The following is a 20,763-nucleotide window of genomic DNA, read 5'->3' on the forward strand; positions in this document are numbered from 1 at the left end:
TTTGTTGGTGGAGTTTTAGTAAAACTCCACCACTTTGTAGAAGAATTAGACACAAACATTTTTCAAATTCATTACCAACATCAGGGGTAGGCGAACATTTTGGCCTGGGGCCACATCTGGGAATAGAAATTGTATGGCGGGCCATGAATGCTCACAAAATTGGGGTTGGGGTGTGGGAGGGGGTGAGGGCTCTGGGTGGGGGTGTGGACTCCGGGATGGGGCCAGAAATGAGGAGTGCAGGATGTGGGAGGGGGCTTCGGGCTAGGGTGGGGGAATGGAATGCGGGGTGGGGGGAAGGGCTCTGGCTTGGGGGGTGCAGGCTCTGGGGTGGGGCTGAGGAGTTTGGGGTGTAGGAGGGTGCTCTGGGATGGGACCAAGGGGTTCAGAGGGTGGGAGGGAGAATCAGGGCTGGGGCAGGGGTACGGGAAGGGGTGCAGGCTCTGGGGTGGTGCTGGGATGAGAGCTTTGGGGTACAGGAGGGTGCTCTGGGCTGGGATCGAGGGATTTGGAGAGCGAGAGGGGGATCAGGGCTGGGTAGGAGGTTCGAGCATGGGGAGAAGCTCAGGGGTACAGGTACCTCAAACAGCTCCTGGAAGCAGCGGCATGTCCCTTCTCCGGCTCCTACATGGAGGCGCGATCAGGCAGCTCTGCACACTGCCCTGTCTGCAGGCACCACCCCTACAGCTTCCATTGGAGCACGTAGGAGCCAGAGCGGGCCCACGCCGTGGCTTCTGGGAGCCCCATGGTGCAGCCCCCAACCCTGCATCCTGGCTGACACACTGGAGCGGGGCCATGCTGTGGCTTCCGGGAGCCACGTGGTGCGTACCCTGACCCTGCTCCCCAGCCGGAGTGGGGCAAGCCCCAGACCCTGCTCCTCAGTGGGAGCTCGCAGGCCGGCTTAAAATAGCTCCGGCCCACAGGTCGTAGTTTGCCCACCCCAACCAACATCTACTGATGCTGCGTTAGTATTCTCTGCAAATCATGAAACCAAGTCTTCTTTTATACACAGTGATGCATCTCTTGTAAACCTCAACTCTGGATTAAACATTTTAAGTTTATAATTAAAATGAGTATGTAAATAAAGCTACTTAATTTAAATTGAGTTGAAGTAGCTTATAATGAAGTGCCTTACAGTCAACAAGTAACATGCTTTCAAATTAAATGAAGTGCTGCAATATTTAAGATTTCTGCTTTCACACCATATAATTACAAAACAAATGTTCATAAAAATATCCAATTTTTAAAAAGTGAAATCAGAAAAGCTTAATAAAAATAGAATCTACTATGGCACCAACATAACTGCCCTGTTTGCAGCGACATAAAATGTTACATTTAACATCTCCACAGGTGTACTGAAAAGAATGTAAGGGGGCCAATTCTCCACTGGATTGTACCTTATATAGTCATTTGCAATTGTGCTGCATAATTACAGAGTAGGTACAGAATGTTACATTTTGGCCGGGTAGTGTTTTACAACCACTTGATGTAAAGTGTAAATGACTAGATGGATGGCTGCTTGCATCTCTCACAATACTTTCCCCACAAGGGGGCACCAAATCAAAAGGAGGCTTAGTCTGAAGAGAGCTTTTGGTCAGGGTTCATTTGCTTTCATATTCAGCCACTGCAAAAAGCCAGATACGCCAGGCCTGTGCACATCACATTTGAACTTTAGGACAGCCGTAGATAACAAGATACAGTGCCAGCTTTTACAGAAACTGGGAAAGAGACCAAGCGTACCAGATTATGTAGAAAGAACAAAACTTGTGTGTACGTTTAAGTGAAACGCCTATCTTAGGCTCGCTGGAGAAATGTAAGCATTGAAGTACCTTTATATAAAAAAAGAAAATGTGAGATTGACACTGCTGTGTAACAAGTTTCAAAGACGCCCAAGTGTTAATTTCAATTGACAGAGTTTTCTAATCTTAACAAACTCTTCCTTCCTCATCCTCCTAAAGTTTATAAGAACATGTAGTAGGCATCCTGCGGCGAGGGAACTGACCCTGACAACCTGTCTCTTCTCCTCTTGAACTCTGTTCTACCCTTGAAAGCCTGCCACGGGCTATCTTTGAATATTGAACTCCACACAGATTGTACCTAGCTGCTTTCCAGACACAGAAAGAAAAAAAATTTTATCCCTCACTGAGGGATCCATTATCAAGTAACAAGAACATTAACATTACTTTACAATGGTCTGACTTAAACTCATGGAAATCCTAAGAAAGAAAAGAAGTAGGTGAATATTCTGTCCAACCAAGACCAAAGACAATTTTTGCTGTCAAGTTATTACTGCCCCAAAACAGCAATTCTGCATTAAAGCTATCACACTATGAACTGCATCATAGACTGAGCTATACCAAGTGAAAAAACATTAGTATATTCCACAATGTAATGTACTACCAGAGTCATCTTATTGCAAAATTATTTTGATTTCACTAATACTTGGCACCTGCTGATCCGAATAACTTTAGAAAGGAAGCTCCTTCAAAAGGCTGTCTGCACAATTATCATCCTTCCTGGATACTTATGAGCACAGTGGAAGTCAGAGATACAGAGAACTGGCTTGGGTATATTTTCTAATAGAAAACAGACCAGAAGAAAAGAAAGGAGAGCAGAAAAAAAGCAATGGATAACAGCAAGATAGCAATCTTAAAACTCACATTTCATTTTAACTTCAGCTCCTGTTGAGTAAGTTCTCTTGTAAATAAAACCTGAAACTGCAGTACACGATTGTCTCCCCTGGGGACATGCTGATATTAGATCTATCCATGCTGATATTAGATTTATCAGCTGCCTTCAGTATCCATGCTGATATTAGATCTATCCATGCTGATATTAGATTTATCAGCTGCCTTCAGTACCACTGGTCATGAGGTACAGTTCACGCACTTGCAAGCCTGAACAATAGATGACTGACTATTGCTCTGTGGGCTATTACCAGCAGGAGAGTGAGTTTGTGTGGGGGGGGGGGGGAGGGGAGGCGGAGGGTGAGAAAACCTGGATTTGTGCTGGAAATGGCCCAACTTGATTATCATACACATTGTAAGGAGAGTGATCACTTTAAATAAACTATTACCAGCAGGAGAGTGGGGTGGGAGGAGGTATTGTTTCATGGTCTCTGTGTATATAATGTCTTCTGCAGTTTCCACAGTATGCATCCGATGAAGTGAGCTGTAGCTCACGAAAGCTTATGCTCAAATAAATTGGTTAGTCTCTAAGGTGCCACAAGTACTCCTTTTCTTATTGCTCTGTGGTGATTTCATTGTTTTATCTAGGAAGACCCCAGAGGGTAGCCGTTGGCTCTATGGGCTCTCTAGCATGGGATTCCACCTTAGCACCCCTCCTGTTGGAGGTTGGGCTAGTTAGGCATGAGTTGAAATGTTTTCAGATATGATTATACTGTTCTCTCCGTGTCATCTCACTCAGTCTGTATGATTACTATATCAGTGCATGGTAGCAATTGAGGCCTGGAGCAGAGTGAGCTGGCTGAGGCTCCATTTGGGGATTTCTGAGGTGATTGGTTAGGACGGGGAAACTGCCACAGGGTAAAGCAAGGACTGAGGGCACATCTGCTATCAGTCAAATTCACAATGGTGGGGGTAGGAAAGTGTCTTGTTAGACTTCCAGCTGCTCTTAGAAGTCATAGTATACGGCAGGGGTCGGCAACCTTTCAGAAGTGGTGTGCCGAGTCTTCATTTATTCACTCTAATTTAAGGTTGTGTGTGCCAGTAATACAGTTTAGCGTTTTTAGAAGGTCTCTTTCTATAAGTCTATAATATATAACTAAACTATTGTTGTATGTAAAGTAAATAAGGTTTTTAAAATGTTTAAGAAGCTTCATTTAAAAATTAAATTAAAATGCAGAACCCCCGGACCGGTGGCCAGGACCCAGGCAGCGTGAGTGCCACTGAAAATCAGCTCGCGTGCCACCTTTGGCACACGTGCCATTGGTTGCCTACCCCTGGTATACAGTTTCTCAGCCTGTGGATTAAGACCAAGTTCAAGGTCCACCTGCAACTTTTGTTATGGCTAGATATAAGGGAAGTCCCCAAAAATGTTCTATTTTAAGATGGGGTCACAGTATGGAAAAGGCTGAGAACCACAGATACATTAGGAATGAGCAGGACAACTTTTTTTGCCCTCATCTACATCTGGTCAGGCAGTTGCAACCCTCTCAGATGTGGACTTCGTTACCACCATCCTGTCTTTTGTCTACTGAAAAATCTATACTACCCAATGAAATTCATACCTGACACTATAGACAGACATGACATTCCCTCCAAAACAAACCAGACGTTACAAATTTTTTTTTTTTTAATCTGTTCAGAGAACGATGCTACCCTTTACTACCTGTTCTAGTCGGTAGCATAATGGTTAAATACAATGAGAAAATGTTCTTCTAGAGGCCTGCTTCATTGGTTAAGCTGTTTTTTCATGTTCTTCCATGTGCACCTTAGGAGATCTTATGTACCATTGTAACTTGCTTATTATTAGGATTTATTTTACAGATAAATAATTGCCCACTATTTAAAGCAAAAGGTATTTTCCTTAAGAAGTACGGATTTTTCACTCTATGAAAGAAACATTATTATATCAATTTAAGGGTGTATATTGACAGGAAGGAATTCGTTTTGGGGGTAGATTACATTTATGTTATATTATCAAGCTTTAGAATGCTCAATTTCAGTAGTGTTAAGACAGTAAGGCTAACAAGTTGTGTTCCAGGAATCTGGAAGTTTCAGATTGAGGACATACAGGTATTAATCCACTCCCGTCCTGTGCCCCCCTTCACCCCAACACCTGCCCTCCCCTCCTGCACCTCCTTTCTCCCCTAACTCCTGCAGTCCCCTCCCGGACCCCCCTTCAGCCCAACACCTGCCCTCCCCTCCCCCCTAACTCCTGCAGTCCCCTCCTGCACCCCTCTTCTCCCCTCACCCCTGCACTCCCTTGTGGTCTTGGCCCCATGAACCCCCTCCAGGCACTTGGTGCCGCTCCAAGCACTTGGCGCAGCCGAGCTCCTGCCTCCACTACGCTGCTGTGTGTAGTGTGCAGCCCTTCCTCCTTCTGCCCTTTCCACCAGCCAGGGCACGTAGAGGCCTGTTGCTGCATTCCTCGCACCAAGGAGAGCCTGCTCCGGCTAGGGTCACAGGGCCGTGATCCTGCGCGGAGTTGGGGCCCTGAGCACCCTGGGCTCTGGCACGATGCTGCTGTGCCTGATCCCGCAAGGGGAGCGAGGGGAGAACCTGATGCCGCTGGACCCAATCCTGTGGTCCACCCTTGGGTGGCATATACAAGAGGTTTGGGGAGCCTAAGCCTCCCAAAAAAGGCTGGCCATGCAGGAGAGCAAATGCTATGGATACAGCATAGATCACCTCCCTTTGGAGGTGTGCCGGCCCACTGCCTCTGCGGCGGAGAGGGGCCGGCCTGTGGGGAGAGGAAGAGCGGGGGCAGGGCCACGGTCTGGCTTCTCCTATTTCTAGGGAGCTTTCAGCGCTCGCATGTAAGCCTCTCTAAAAACGGAAGACTCATGCACCGCTTATGGTGCCCTCATTATTGCAGCCAGGGCGGCTCGGGGCTGTGGGCAGCTGCCCCACTCGCCCCGCCCTAGTTAAGGCCCTGGTCAAACCTGACCTTACCTTTGGTACTTATATGGCTCCTCTTCTTGTAGTATTTGATCAATACACCAAATAATTGAGGGACTGTCACCACAACACTGCGAGGTAGAGAAGTGCCATTACCCTTTGTTCTATATAGGGAACTAAGGCACAGCCTAAGTGACTTGGCCAGGGTCACATATGAAGTCTTTGGCAGAGCAAGCACTCTAGGTTTCCCAAATCTCAGGCTACAACCTAACCACTGGACCCATTCTTCCTCGAGAACGTATTCTCCAAACCATTTGCTCCACAAAGTTATGTCTCAGATACATTTTCACACTTACATTTCTCTGACGTTCTCCTTTTGCATTTAAGTAAGCCTTGATTGCAGTCAATCCAGCATATTCACCCTGGGCCCCACTGCAAGAACACAAAGCCCATTATAAATGTCCATGTAGTACTGTATGTCACATTTAAACCATTCTTGCTCAAGCCATTCTTGGTGGGTTTGAGCAAGTTTAAGTAGTTTATAAAGAACAAATACAATCTATGTTTTAAGCTGCACATGCATAGGAGATACAAGACAAATGCACACAGTTTATCAAGCGTACTGGGTGAAACATATTATAGTGACGTCACTAGCTTATATTCTATCAGCACTAGGACTGCAACAACGTTGTAGGTATTGAATTAGATCCCCCATTTCTAACCACATAATACTAATTTAACTAGCAAAATAAATAAATAAATAAATACAGCTAGTAGAGAGATGCTGTTCCATCAAGAATAGAAGGCCTGGATAAAGCATTACAACATAACAGACATCCAACAACTGGAATACCTTTACAGTCATTTAAAGAGGCAGAAGACATCATTTCAGTATATTTGGCATGAAATGAGTGATTATAGTTCCACTACATAGGATCATAACAGTACTCACTGACTACTACAGTAAAACCCTAGAGATTCTCTAGCCTCATAAAACCTTGCATATTAACAAAGAGCATTTTCAACAAGAATTTAAGTTATGTAGCTGCTGGCTTCTCCAACAGTATTCAAAATAGCACTATTCCAAGAGCTTTGCTGATGTGCTTTTCAGAACTTCCTCAACATACCTAGTTCCCAAAAGCCCAAACCCGTGGCTGTGGGCTCAGCCCTATTCCCTGCATGGCAGCTTGTTGCACTATTAGACAGTAAAATCAGCCCAGAGTGATTTTGTCAGTGGACATAAATTAAGGGATGTTATACTTCAGTGCTCAGCTCAGGTAGGTTGTAAAGAATTAAAACACTTCATATTACTCAATCAATGCCTCCACCCAACTGAGGGAAGAATCACATCCAACTAGCTTCTCAGAAGGGATGGTTATAGGCCATTGTGTGGCATTTGAATGGGGGACCAAATGCTCATCAAGATCACCTGTGAAGTGAAAAGAAATGTTCATGTATCTTCTAAGCACTGAGAAAGAATTCACCATAGCATGTATGCCTGATGTTACACCTTAATTTCAATGAACAAAGTATTTGAGTGTGTCTGACATTACTTACCTTTAAGAGGAGAGGGCCAGTTTGAGTGACAAGTCAACCTTTGTCTTTGTTTATTTTAGATCATTTGGGGGCCCCAAATTAAGTCTCTCTCTCTATGTATACTTTACGGATTCTAGAAAGAGCCTTCCTCCTGCTAATGCTATCTGGAATGACAGCAGCATGGAGGCAGTATTTGCTTGAGAACATGGCTGATTCAAAGAGCAACAGTGATCATGGGGCTGAGGAAAAACAGGATAAAGCACTCCAAGTAGGCCCCAAAGAAATCCAAAGAGGTTCAGGAAAGGGGTAGGATAGTACACCTGGAGCGATCAGCTGGCCAGTACACACCTGTCACTGTGCTCCCCTGCTCTCATTCCACCAAAGCAACACAATCACCCCTGTGCTCACCTCTAGTTATTGCCAGCAGGGCAGATTAAATGGCTCACCAACCCCTCAAAGATGAGATTTGGCAAACCACCCTTGCCCGCTTGAAAAGGGGATGGTGAGATTCGTTTAGCCCTGTATGATAGAGTCTCTCCCAAGCACCACCAGCACCCCACAGATTTCTCTGTTTGAAGCAGCACTTGTCTAGCCAAAGGCTGCCTCATCCATATGACAAGCTCTACCTTGAAAATGGAGAAGAGCATTAAAAACAAAGAAGAGACTCCAAACATCAAAGTGAACTTGAAAGGGGTGAGGGAAGGACAAGATTGGTCTGTCACTCATCCTGACCCTCAAACTTTTAGAAGAAAACATTGCCAGATAAGATTCTCTACCACAATCAAGCCTCAATGCCCCAGTCTTGCATTCAGGCAGTACAGCTGCAGAAGAAGCTAACCTTTAGATCCCCTCCAATCAGGGATGCCCACAGCCACACTCACAGTACATATCATTGGCAGTGGTGAGGAGCAGCAGCCCTGGCAATTCCCCTGCCCACTCAGGTTTGGCCTTCCATCATGATAGGGTGGAGGGGGTACAAAATTGAGTGAGTGATATAATGAACTGGTACATGGGGGCTGCAGCACTGCTCAGGTTGTCTCCACAGCCCCTGTCATGATGGAGGTCCAGTGGGGCCAGACCTGAGTGGATAGTGCTTCTCCTTGATGCTGCCATAGGGCCGGATCCTTCACTAGGGCTCTCTTCAGGAGCCTGCCTGACCTCACCCCATTTCCAGCAGCTTTTCCACCCTCTTAGGAATTCAGAGTGACAGTGCCTGGGTGGGACCAGCTGAAAGACGGGGGCGGAGTATGGCACAGACTCCTCAGGAGAGGTGCTAAGGCCAGCGGCTGAAGCAGAGATGCCTCCACAGGGATGGATGGTGTGTACCATCTCAAAGATGTCTGGGAGCACCCTTGCCTCCAATCCTTTGACAGCAAACCATTTTCTAGAAGCAGAGATTAATTTTTTGTTAAGCCACGTCAGGGAGTGGATGTCTAGTGAAGAGCCCCTACCTGTTTGGTTGGAAGGAGATTTTGTCATAGCCTGTGATCTCACACAGATCCCTCTCAAGCTCCCTGAAAAGTTGCTGGTACCCTTGAGCCTGGTCTAGAGGCACAAAGGGATGGATATTAGCAAATTCTTTCCATGTGATAGGCTAAAGGTGGGGAGAAAAAAAAGAAAAATACTGAGCTATAACAAGAGATTGAGTTTGTAAGCAACGTGTTTGATGTAAAAAGGGTTAATGGTGAGGGAGAAGACCAGAGATACTTAGGTCTCTGAGTAATGACTTTCTGCTGTTAATCAGAGTTTAGAGGCTCAAATTAAGTGGTGCTGATATAGTGTTTTACTCCCAGAACGTCATAGGCAAGCACTGTATGGGGCCCCATTGTGCCAGGCACTGTACAACCAAGTAGCTGACAGTCTTCACCCCAAAGAATTTATAATCCAAACAAACAGCGTGGGGAAAAGGAATGTAATAGAGTGAGCTATGCGACAGAAAGAAATGTCATGTTAGTTTCACAATTTACTGGGGGGCGGGGAGGGTTAATTAGGAGGGGATAAGCTAAATGGAAGGAGAAGGGATGGGGGCAGAGCAGGGAGAAGAGGGTAAGAGGAAAAGGTGTGGAGTGCAGCCAAGGTAAAGAGACTGAGGGAGGGGAAGGAAGAGGGTTGGAACAAGCAGCTACACAGCACAAGGCGGAGAAAGTCCAGTCAAAACTAGAGAAAGTTCTCTGAGTGCCTGAAGTGCCCTGCTTTGGCTGCAGCTGCTCCTACCAGCAGGAGTTTCTGGCTGGTTTCATTGACTGGTTTCAGAAATTGAACCGAAAGGAGACTATCCTGTCATATGGTGACCAGGTAACAAATAGGAGATTTGGATTATTTTTATTTATTATTAATTATTATTATCATTGAGTGCTTTCATTAAAGTCGTGTCTAAAGACCCAAATCAGGACCAAGATCCATTGTGCTGGGCACTATACAAACAGTACAGACAGACCCTTCCTCAGAGAGCTAAAAAAAAATCCAATTCTTTAATTCCACCCATGTTATTAACACCATATTCATAACATTTTAGGGTAGGATTTTCAAGAGGCCTTAAGAAGTGTTAGGTGCCCAAATGCTATGGAAATTCAACAGGAGTTGGATACTTAACTCTTAAGCATCTTTGAAATTCCCAAACATAAATCAGTAAGCAGGTAGAAATATGTTCAATTTAAACAAGACATAAGTTGTCATCTTTACCTTCTCCCCACCCCAACAAAATTACTTGGAATGGAATTTTTAAAAAATCCCTCAGTGTTGGCTCAACTCTGCTCCAATTGAAAATCCCACCCAAAAACATTTGAAGTTTAGGTTGTTTAAGACAATAAAATTCAGTGTTTACATGTACAATAAAAGGGACTAACACATTTATTTGGGCATAAGCTTTTGTGGGTTAAAAACCCACTTCTTCATGCATCTGAAGAATGCCAAATAAATCTGTTAGTCTTTAAGGTGCCAGCGGACTCCTCGTTGTTTTTGTGGATACAGACTAACACGGCTACCCCTCTGATACTTAATAATAGGGACTGTGTCTGTTTGGCTGATTAGACAGTTTACTCTGGGCTGGTCTCAAACAAGGAATAATTCTGTCAGATGAACTTACTGTAAGTTCAGATGAACTATTAAGCTTCATTGTGCAGGACCCCTAAAAAATAATAAGAACGTATTCAGTCACTATTCCTTCAGAGAGAGACTAATCACCTGATTTTATTTATTTTTTTAAGGAAATACCTACCAAAGGAATCATGCTGTGAACAAGGGAAATATCTTTGTTTTCTAGTCTTTTCATATACCGGACAATATTCGTTTCAGAGTGATAGCTGGAGGGAAACAAAATATGTAGTGTTAGGGCAAGCAGCTTAACCCAATACAGAAGTGCTCCACTACAGGAGCTGACAAAGACTGCACAATGGATAACAGCCATTTTCTTTTTGTATTTAATTTTAGTCTTTCATAAACAAGATATGCAGACAAGTAGCTAATAATACACCAGTATTTCCTGGCTAGCCAGTCAGACCAGAATATTTAGTTCTGATTAAAAGAATTTAGTACATCTCTCTTACTGCCATTAGAAATATACCATCACCATAAATGAAATTGTTCAAATCTTCTCACAAGTCTAAGTCTTCAAATATTACTCCCGGGGGAATTCTGCACCAAAAAATTAAAAAATTCTGCACACTATTTTAAAATTTTGCAAAATTCTGCAAATGCTATTTGTCAGAACACCAAGATATAATCATGCCAGTTTGAATTATTTTGGTAATTTATTTCAAAATACCAGTCAGCAAGTATGTCTGTAACAACACAGACACACACAAAAATTCCCCCAGGAGTAGAGAGTTAAAGAAATCCATATGACAACCCAGTTCCTGCTTCTCTGCCCCCTCCCCTGCAGAGCACAGCCAGGGGGTCAGACACTCAGACCCCTCTTCTCCCCCCCCCCCGCTCCCAAGCCTAGCCACTCAGACCGCCTCTCCCCCAGAGGCCAGCTGCAAGGACCCCCCAGCTCAGACACTCACATACCCTACCCTCCTAGAGCCCAGGGATCCAGAGGGAGAAACAGCCTGATGCTGGGTCCCAGGCTTGCACGCTGCCACCTCCTTCCTTCAGGGGGTGCTGTGAACCCTCCAGTTCCCTCCCCCTCCCCCAGCCTTGTCTTCTATTTGTGAGCTGGGCTCTGCCAGGTACAGGAGCCCCTAGTGGCAGCCAGCAGCACTTCAGCCCATTTCTGTGGGGGAAAAAAGGAAATTCTGTCTGTACCACATTAATTTCTGCAAAATTCTGCATTGTGCAGTGGTGCAGAATTCCCCCAGGAGTAATTAAATATGAAAATAAGAAGTGTGCTTGTTTGGTAGACAAACACAAGATGGACACAAACATCTATGGAAACCAAGCTGGTATGAACACATGCATTTTGTCCACAAAAGGACAATAATATATTGTTTAGCTTGGTTCAGACCAGAGCAAGAAGGGTTTGAACAACCCTTCCAAAAAAAAAAATAAATAAAATTTAGTCACTTGTACCTTCCTCCAAAAAATAGACGTTTAGTATTGAAGTGCTATCTCAGGATGAACACTGGAATATAAGTAAATGGATGCTATAAGGCAGGGGTGGGCAAACTACGACCTGGCCCACGAGCCATTTTAAGCTGGCCCATGAGCCGCACCATGCAGCTTGGCCCTGCTCCGGCCACGGTGCGGGGGCCGCACCACGTGACTCGGCCACGCTTCAGCCAGGGCACAGGGTCGGGGGCCACTCCGGCGCTCCAGTCAGGGTGCAGGGGCAGGGGCCATACCACGCAGCTCCCGGAAGCCGCAGCATGGCCCCACTCTGGCTCCTATCCACCCCAGTGGGAGTTGCTGGGGTGGTGTCTGCGGACGGGGCAGCATGCAGTGCTGCCTGGCCACACCTCTGCATAGGAACCGGAGAAGGGACATGCTGCTGCTTCCGGGAGCCACTTGAGATAAGCGCTGCTCAGAGCCTGCACCCCCCTGAGCCTCTCCCCACGCCCCAATCCCCTGCCCCAGCCCTGATCCCTCTCCTGTTCTCCAAACCCCTCGATCCCAGGCCGGAGTACCCTCCTGCATCCGAAACTTCTCATCCCCAGCCCCACCCCAGAGCCCGCACCCCTTCCCGCACCCCTGATCCCCCTCCCACCCTCTGAACCCCAGCCCAGAGCACCCTCCTACACCCCAAACTCCTCATGCCCTGCTCCGGCCACGGTGCGGGGGCCGCACCACGTGACTCGGCCACGCTTCAGCCAGGGCACAGGGTCGGGGGCCACTCCGGCGCTCCAGTCAGGGTGCAGGGGCAGGGGCCATACCACGCAGCTCCCGGAAGCCGCAGCATGGCCCCACTCTGGCTCCTATCCACCCCAGTGGGAGTTGCTGGGGTGGTGTCTGCGGACGGGGCAGCATGCAGTGCTGCCTGGCCACACCTCTGCATAGGAACCGGAGAAGGGACATGCTGCTGCTTCCGGGAGCCACTTGAGATAAGCGCTGCTCAGAGCCTGCACCCCCCTGAGCCTCTCCCCACGCCCCAATCCCCTGCCCCAGCCCTGATCCCTCTCCTGTTCTCCAAACCCCTCGATCCCAGGCCGGAGTACCCTCCTGCATCCGAAACTTCTCATCCCCAGCCCCACCCCAGAGCCCGCACCCCTTCCCGCACCCCTGATCCCCCTCCCACCCTCTGAACCCCAGCCCAGAGCACCCTCCTACACCCCAAACTCCTCATCCCCAGCCCCACTCCAGAGCCCGCACCCCCACCCCAATTTTGTGAGCATTCATGGCCCACCATACAATTTCTATTCCCCGATGTGGCGCTCTGGACAAAACGTTTTCCCACCCCTGCTATAAGGTGACAATCTTCAGTACAACCTTCACAGAGTACAAAAGAGGGAAGGGGCAGGGGCAGGAAATGTGTCAAATCTCTATAGAAACTGAAAATCTGCAGTGGGAATAAACTTCACAAACCTGTTGAATACTTGATGTGTCAAGAATTTGGAAGTCCTCTTAAATGCTGTACTCAGAATGCCCCTGGTTTCTTCTCCCATACTCTCAGCAACCAATTCCTTTGACAAGTAGAGAAATATTAAGTGATTAAATAAGACATCTTCACAGAAAAAGAATTAAATTTCTTCTCTCAACAAGTGCAGTTATCAGAGTCAGCTGAAATACACTGCCATCTTATTACCAATATTGACAGGTTCTTTCAAGCACGTACTTTTATCAATGTACATTCTTGTAAAGCATCCATAACACTTCTGGCATTATATAAAATAAAAAATTTACAGAAGCCTCACTAATTCACACAAGAGGAGCACTATTGCTAATTACCAAGTACTGTGGGTGGAGTCAGTGTGACATACTTCCTGCAGGCCACTGAGGGATTACTGCCAAACCCGAGGTTTCAATCCCAAAAATAATTAGTGCCCTGAAACACAAGGGGATTAAGCAGCATACTCCCAGAGCATGGCATTACTCAGTAACGCTCATCCTGATCTCTTCAGTAAAGGGAAATCTGAAATTACCATTGTATTGTGCATTGACAATGTGTTCAATCCTGTACAACATACAAAATACAGACAGTCCCTGCCCCAGAGAGCTCACTATCTAAGCCAAAGTAGCAGAGTTCACAGGAGGAATGAGGAAGTCAAAACAATTGAGTGACTAGGTTTTTTTTATTAATATTCTTGACCTGAATATAGTTTAATACATTTTTGTAGCTCTCTGAAGTACAGTAACACTTCTAAATATTTTTAAATTATCTATATTGTACTTACAGATGAAGATTCACACCCAAAAATCCACAACAAGTCATCCAGGTCTCTCTCAGTTACAGTTTCATCAAGTGACACTCCAATCTATGGAGGGGAAAAAAGTAACAGCAGTTACTCATAGTTCCCAAAACCAGGAATTACATTACATATGTTGTGTTTTTGCACATCACAATATACGATCTTCATTCCATTTTATGTACCTGAACCATTAATATTTCATTTACAAATCACTTCAGTTCCTAAAACTACAATATAATTAAGTTATATTTGTATTATTTCTTGCTTATTTTATTCTCCTTTTTCTTCCTAAACCATCCCAGGTTCACTTTACGGTTTCAGGGCTTGAGACTGCTAACCTGAATTAAAAAAATAATTGGATTACATATTTAATTCTATCATGGCTATGCAGTTACATTTTATATGTCACAAAGGGGACATGGCTTCATTAGGCTTGGTGTTCCTACTGAGCATGTTGAATGATTTGCAATCAACTTCTGTTTATAATTATCTTTAAATATGGCTACAACAAAAATAGCTGGAGTTTGGAACTTATTTATATAGTACCCACATCATGTGAGTGATAGGTTTTAAGAGTCTCTCCACGAAGTCCTCAATAAGTATAGCAAGTTCCCACCACTGGTGGGGGAAAAAAAAACAGTATTAGAAAGACATGAAGCAAAAGACCCAGGAATTTTGGAAAAATTAATTAATATTCAGTATGCTGCCAAGTAATTCCATGTTTTTATATACCATTTTAAAGTATTTTATGGAAAAAATTGTGGAGTAACATATCTGACCTGGTTAGAAAGACAACTTCTTTAAAAAAGCTTTTTCCGTTCTTCATAGCCATCATACTACTTAATGACCGAAAACTCTCAATGCACAAAAACCATGCTGTAAGATTTTGTGAAAGGTTCTGTGACTTACTGTGCCATCACTATAAATCCGAAAGTTTATCTGCCGTTGACTTGCCCTGTCAAAGACCTCCTTGACTGCACAGCCACACTGGATCTTCAAGGTATCAAAGAACAGGTCATGCTGCAATGTGTGACCTGCCTGCTTAAGACCTAAAGGAAGTAAGTTAATTCCATATATTCCATGCTTCATTGGTTCCCTCTTCCCACCCTCCACATCTGCCTCTTACGTAAGCACTATTTTAACAAGCAGCATTACACTGAATGCATGGGACAGTAAAATCTAGCAGCATTTCTACCGAAGTGCAATTCTGCATGTAATATTTTATGTCTGAGCTTTATTTATAATGCACATAGATGCTAAGAGAACTGTTGCTGAACAAGACATTATTAAATTCAATATAAGAGATAGGTCTTTGTATTTGCTCCCCCACTGTCAATATAAAAAAAAACTGTAGACAAATCTTTACATAAATACACCTCTACCCTGACATAACACGACCCGATATAACACAAATTCGGATAAAACACGATAAAGCAGTGCTCTGGGGCGCGGGACTGCATGCTCCGGCAGATCAGCATGTCAGGCTCCAACACGCTGCTCTGAGTTGCATGTTAAGGGTGCTGGGCCGGGGCGGAGGGGTTGGATAAGGGGCAGAGGATCTCGGGGGGCAGTCAGGGGTCGGGGGGGTTGGATGGTTCGGAGGTTCTGGGGGTGGGGTGGTCAGGGGATGGGGGTGTTGGATAGGGCGTGGGAGTCTCAGCTTTCCTCCTCCTCCGTATAATCAGATTAACACTGCATGGGTTCCGTTCCATGAGCTGCTATCACTGATTCAGAGACAGGGGACTGCAGCACGGCAAGCCGGCAGCGCTTCCCCGACTTCCCCACCTCGCTCTCTGGCTCAGACACTAACACCCGTACTTTTGAGGCTGGGGAGGGAGGCTGCACTGGCTGCGACTAATGAGCCTCACTCGCCCCTTCCGCTTTACAGCAGCTGCTTATCTGCTGCTGCCTGACACTCAGCGCGGCTCCGGGAACCACATCTGTCCCCAGCAGTGGTGGCGGCAGTGAAGCCAGCAGGCTGGTGGCAGAGCACGAGCCGATCCCACCATCGCGCTGCCCTGCGCCACGGCCGATCACAGCAACTGCTGCGAGCCTGCAGCCCCACGGTGAGCAGCGCAGCCCGGCCACGAGAACGGCCCCAGCAGCTCCGTGACACCCAGAGCTCCCTACTAGCCCAGCCTGGGGCACCGCACACCTGCTGTCACCCCCAAGAGGCGCCCACAGAAAATGCTTTTGCTCAAGGCCAAAAGTAAGTTCGATATAACGCGGTTTCACCTATAACGCGGTAAGATTTTTTGGCTCCTGAGGACCACGTTATAACGGGGTAGAGGTGTATAAAGATGCAAGTATTCCTGGAGTTTGGCTTGGAACAGGAGAATTCCAAAAGCTTAGACGCTTCCTGTGATCGCACAAGTCTTAAGAGTAGGGACGGGCTGCAAGTGCAGAGCATTTTACATTGTTGCTCTAGCACCAGCCCAGCTCTTTCTGTATTAGCAGCGGTAGCAGCTCTGGCGTAAGGTGGTAGTCATAATTTTACCACAGGATTATCTAAATTTGATCAGAACAGCTCTAGACCACATGGCGGTAAGAATGTTAATGGGCAGCCTACCCTAGTACTCCTACTGGTCCAGCACAGGTGAAGCTGTCCCATGCACAACAGCAGCAGAAACTATTACAACCTATTGATTGCTAATAGGAAGAGCTAGCATTCACTTTCTGAGATCACAGGTGTCTACAGAGAGCAAGGCCAGTCAAGCAAGATGAGCAGAACCTTGTTGGGAGAGAGTGATCTGAGCCCTCCAGCATTTTATAGACAGCTGGGCCATCAGGGGCAATTGGACAACTGTGATCAATTCATAGGGTGCATTGCTCTTATTACGAGTTGAAATCTTCTGCCAACATCAGTTACAGAAGGGTTAGTTATGACCTCCTAAATGCCTACATCAATAGCAATAGTTGCACTAGACATATACAGCCAATATAGACTCACAGACTTTAAGGTCAGAAGGGACCATTATGATCATCTAGTCTGACCTCCTGCATAATGCAGGCCATGGAATCTCACCCACCAACTCTGTAACAAACCCCTAACTTATGTCTGAGCTACTGAAGTCCTCAAATCGTGGTTTAAAGACTTCAAGGTGCAGAGAATCCTCCAGCAAGTGACTCATGCCCCACGCTGCAGAGGAAGGAGAAAAACCCCTAGGGCCTCTGCCAATTTGCCCTGGGGGAAAATTCCTCCTGACCCCAAATATGGCGATCAGCTAAACCCTGAGCATGTGGGCAAGACTCACCAGCCAGACACCCAGGAAAGAATTCTCTGTAGTAACTCAAATCCCACCCCAGGCCATTGGGCATATCTACTGCTAATAGTTGAAGATCAATTAATCCCATCATATCATCTCCTCCATAAACTTATTGAGCTTAGTCTTGAAGCCAGATAGGTCTTTTGCCCCCACTGCTTCCCTTGGAAGGCTGTTCCAGAACTTCACTCCTCTGATGGTTAGAAATCTTCGTCTAATTTCAAGTCTAAACTTTCTGATGGCCAGATTATATCCATTTGTTCTTGTGTCCACGTTGGTACTGAGCTGAAATAATTCTTCTCCCTCCGTGGTATTTATCCCTCTGACATATTTATAGATAGCAATCATATCTCTTGTCAGCCTTCTTTTGGTTAGGCTAAACAAGCCAAGCTCTTTGAGGCACCTTTCATAAGACAGGTTTTCCATTCCTCGGATCATCCTAGTAGCCCTTCTCTGTACCTGTTCCAGTTTTAATTCATCCTTCTTAAACATGGAAGACCAGAACTGCACACAATATTCCAGATGAGGTCTCACCAGTGCCTTGTATAACGGTACTAACACCTCCCTATCTCCACTGGAAATACCTCGCCTGATGCATCCCAAGACTGCATTAGCTTTTTTCATGGCTATATCACATTGGCAGCTCACAGTCATCCTGTGATCAACCAATACTCCGAGGTCCTTCTCTTCCTCTGTTACTTCCAAGTGATGCGTCCCCAGTTTATGACAGAAATTCTTGTTATTAATCCCTAAATGCATGACCTTGCACTTTTCACTATTAAATTTCATCCTATTACTATTACTCCAGTTTACAAGGTCGTCCAGATCTTCCTTTATGATATCCCAGTCCTTCTCTGTATTGGCAATACCTCCCAGCTGTGTGTCATCCGCAAACTTTATTAGCACATTCCCGTTTTTTGTGCCAAGGTCAGTAATAAAAAGATTATCTCCTAAATGCAGACATTCTACAGAAACAGAACTGCAGATTTTTGGATGAGATTCAAATAAAAAAATATTTCAATATCCTTTTGATTTGGACAATCAAGAAGTTTCCTGTTGTTCTTAATAATCAGAGTTCAAGTCATGCTCATAATGCAGTCAGCCAATACATTTTGGGATTTCAGTGTTTATAGCAGTGCGGTGTTCTATATAATTTGATTACGTTGAACAGCCTTCACTTCAGCTAATCTAATCTAATCTAATCTATTCAATCTGTAAATTTAAACTACATTTTAGTGAACTCATTGAGTTTTCTCATCCAGTATAGATTAATAAAATGGGCAGGTAATAGTAGGAAAGCATAAGCCTTTCAAGAAGTTCTACAGATATTGCTAAAACTCCCTGTAGATTTCTATTTGAGATACAGCATGGTATAGTTACTAAAGCACAATATTGGTAGTTGGGAGACCAGGATTTGAGTCTTGGCTCTATTAATGGCTAGCAAACCAAACCTCTGTGCCTCAGCTTCCCAATCTAAAACCAAAATGATAATATTTGCATATGTACATCATAGTGGTACTGTTGGGCTTAATACATACCTTTGTATACAAAACACTAAATATTATTATTATAATGACCCAGTGGCGTACACTCAGTGCAGAAATTTTGGATTTCTTCTGGTACTTAAAACCGTTGGTGAGCAAAAAATGGAAGGTCAGCGTTTTTAAGAGGTGCGAAGATGTAAGATCTACCCCTTTATAATTTCTAAATACTAACCTTCAGCTAAGATTAGAGTGGCATTGTGCACCCTTCTTGCAATGTGCTTTAATCCATTCGAACCATGATAAACTCCATACATGGCAGCCATGTTAGCCAGAAGCGCCTAAAATGTCCAAACATATTTTAGGAACAATCACTTAAGGTCGACTGCTGACAGTTTAGTATAACTAGCTTCTTGAGTGTCCCAAGGCAACAATATAACCACAGTATTAAAAAAAGCTATCAATAAAAGGTAAACTCTGAGTTCTAGGTAACCTACAAAGTTAGGAGATAGGAAAGCTACATATCTTTTTCTTAGTAAATTATGAATTTACAAACATTTTAAATAGTAACATTGTTCATGAATTCAAGATCCTTTGGTGTTTAAGTGGTTCAGTGACTAAAAAAAAATAATACTGTGACTTGTAAGCTTAATCTTTGTAGCCAGCCATACGTATAAAAGTTCTGCAGATATTGCTAAAACTCCCTGTAGATTTCTATTTGAGAGACAACATGGTATAGTTACTAAAGCACAATATTGGTAGTTGGGAGACCAGGATTTGAGCCTTGGCTCTATTAATGGCTAGCAAGTCAAATCTCTGTTCCTCAGTTTCCCCAATATAAAACCAAAAGGGTAATACTTGCATATGTACATCACAGTGGTACTGTTGGGCTTAGTTAATACCTTTACATATAAAACACTAAATATTATTATAATGACCCTGGTGGTGTATACTCAGTGCAGGAAAATAGTGTTGTTCTAGTCGTGTCAGTTCCAGCATATCAGAGAGAGAGAAGGTGTGTGAGGTAATATCTTTTATTAGGCCAACTTCTGTTGGAGAGACGCTTTCGAGCTTGTCTCTCTCTCCAACAGAAGCCGGTCCAATAAAAAAAAAAATGACCTCATCCACCTTGTCTCTCTAATATATATGTATAGGGAAGGTGGGCATTAGTGTAACTCCGTTTAAAAGATGATACCCATCCTGTGGAAAGCGGGATACATAGTCATCAGGTACGTGTATTCCAATATGCGGATCACATCACCTCTTTTGGGATTCCTCATAAGGGATGATGTGAGTAATGCAAGTGCCTGACATTCTGTATTGGCTCTATCTCCTTTGCTACATTACTGTATTTGTGATGGTTTGTTTCGTTAATAAAGTTTATAACATTACTAATCAGAGAACACACAATGGATTGTTTCTCATGTGCTCATTGAGGCCCTCATTCTAAGGACAACCTCACCACTGTAGTTGATCTGGAGGCAGAATCCTCTCAGACCACTAGATGGTAGATAAAATTAAATATACCCTTATACATCACACCACATCTTCCAATAGTCTCTGTATCCTGGGTAGAATGCTTGAGTTTTTGGTTTGAATCTCACAAACCCCTAAATATAGCTTTCAACAGAATCATTGTTTAAAGGTCTGTGCTCAAGAGAATGAACTGTTTTCTACCATAACATCTCTAATGAGTGCTAAAGATTTAAAACTCCCAATATCTAGTATTAATCTAAAAAGAGAAATTGTGGCAAAACACATTAAGAGCATGAATACAGCCTGCAAAGGGACCAAAAGTTTTTTTAATACATCTAATTATAAAGATGTTTGTCATAATTACAGCTGCGAAAAGTATCAAAGAAGTTCTCAAAATCTCATGCAAAAAGTTATTACTTTGTTCCTGGGCACTTCTCAACCTACAAATTTCATTTATCATTCCATTTTGATTTGAAAATAGCTATTTTATAATATTAAGAATTTAATAGCTATTTGCACATCACAAACCTATAAAGTTCACATTTTCACTGTTTGAATTCTGAAATTACTTCTGCACAAATACAAACCGGAACTCTTCATTCTGAAGTGTTAAAATTCTACTTCTCCAAAAAGGAACCATCCAGTT

General features: G+C 44.4%; 1 protein-coding gene across 1 annotated transcript in view; it reads right to left on the minus strand.

Moving 5' to 3' along the window:
* The window catches only part of GLDC (glycine decarboxylase), a 70,940-nt gene that overhangs the window by 17,326 nt on the left and 32,851 nt on the right, over nt 1-20,763 (minus strand). Inside the window, exons 9-16 of the mRNA XM_084629197.1 lie at nt 18,877-18,982; nt 14,807-14,946; nt 13,883-13,963; nt 13,074-13,171; nt 10,333-10,417; nt 10,201-10,242; nt 8,567-8,709; nt 5,936-6,011 (exon numbers count right to left, since the gene is read on the minus strand). Of these exons, the coding sequence (XP_084485323.1) occupies nt 5,936-6,011; nt 8,567-8,709; nt 10,201-10,242; nt 10,333-10,417; nt 13,074-13,171; nt 13,883-13,963; nt 14,807-14,946; nt 18,877-18,982 (771 nt within the window). The remainder of the gene's footprint in view (nt 1-5,935; nt 6,012-8,566; nt 8,710-10,200; nt 10,243-10,332; nt 10,418-13,073; nt 13,172-13,882; nt 13,964-14,806; nt 14,947-18,876; nt 18,983-20,763) is intronic.

This window comes from Lepidochelys olivacea, assembly GCF_965140295.1.
Source record: "Lepidochelys olivacea isolate rLepOli2 genome assembly, chromosome: 5".
NCBI lineage: Eukaryota > Metazoa > Chordata > Testudines > Cheloniidae > Lepidochelys > Lepidochelys olivacea.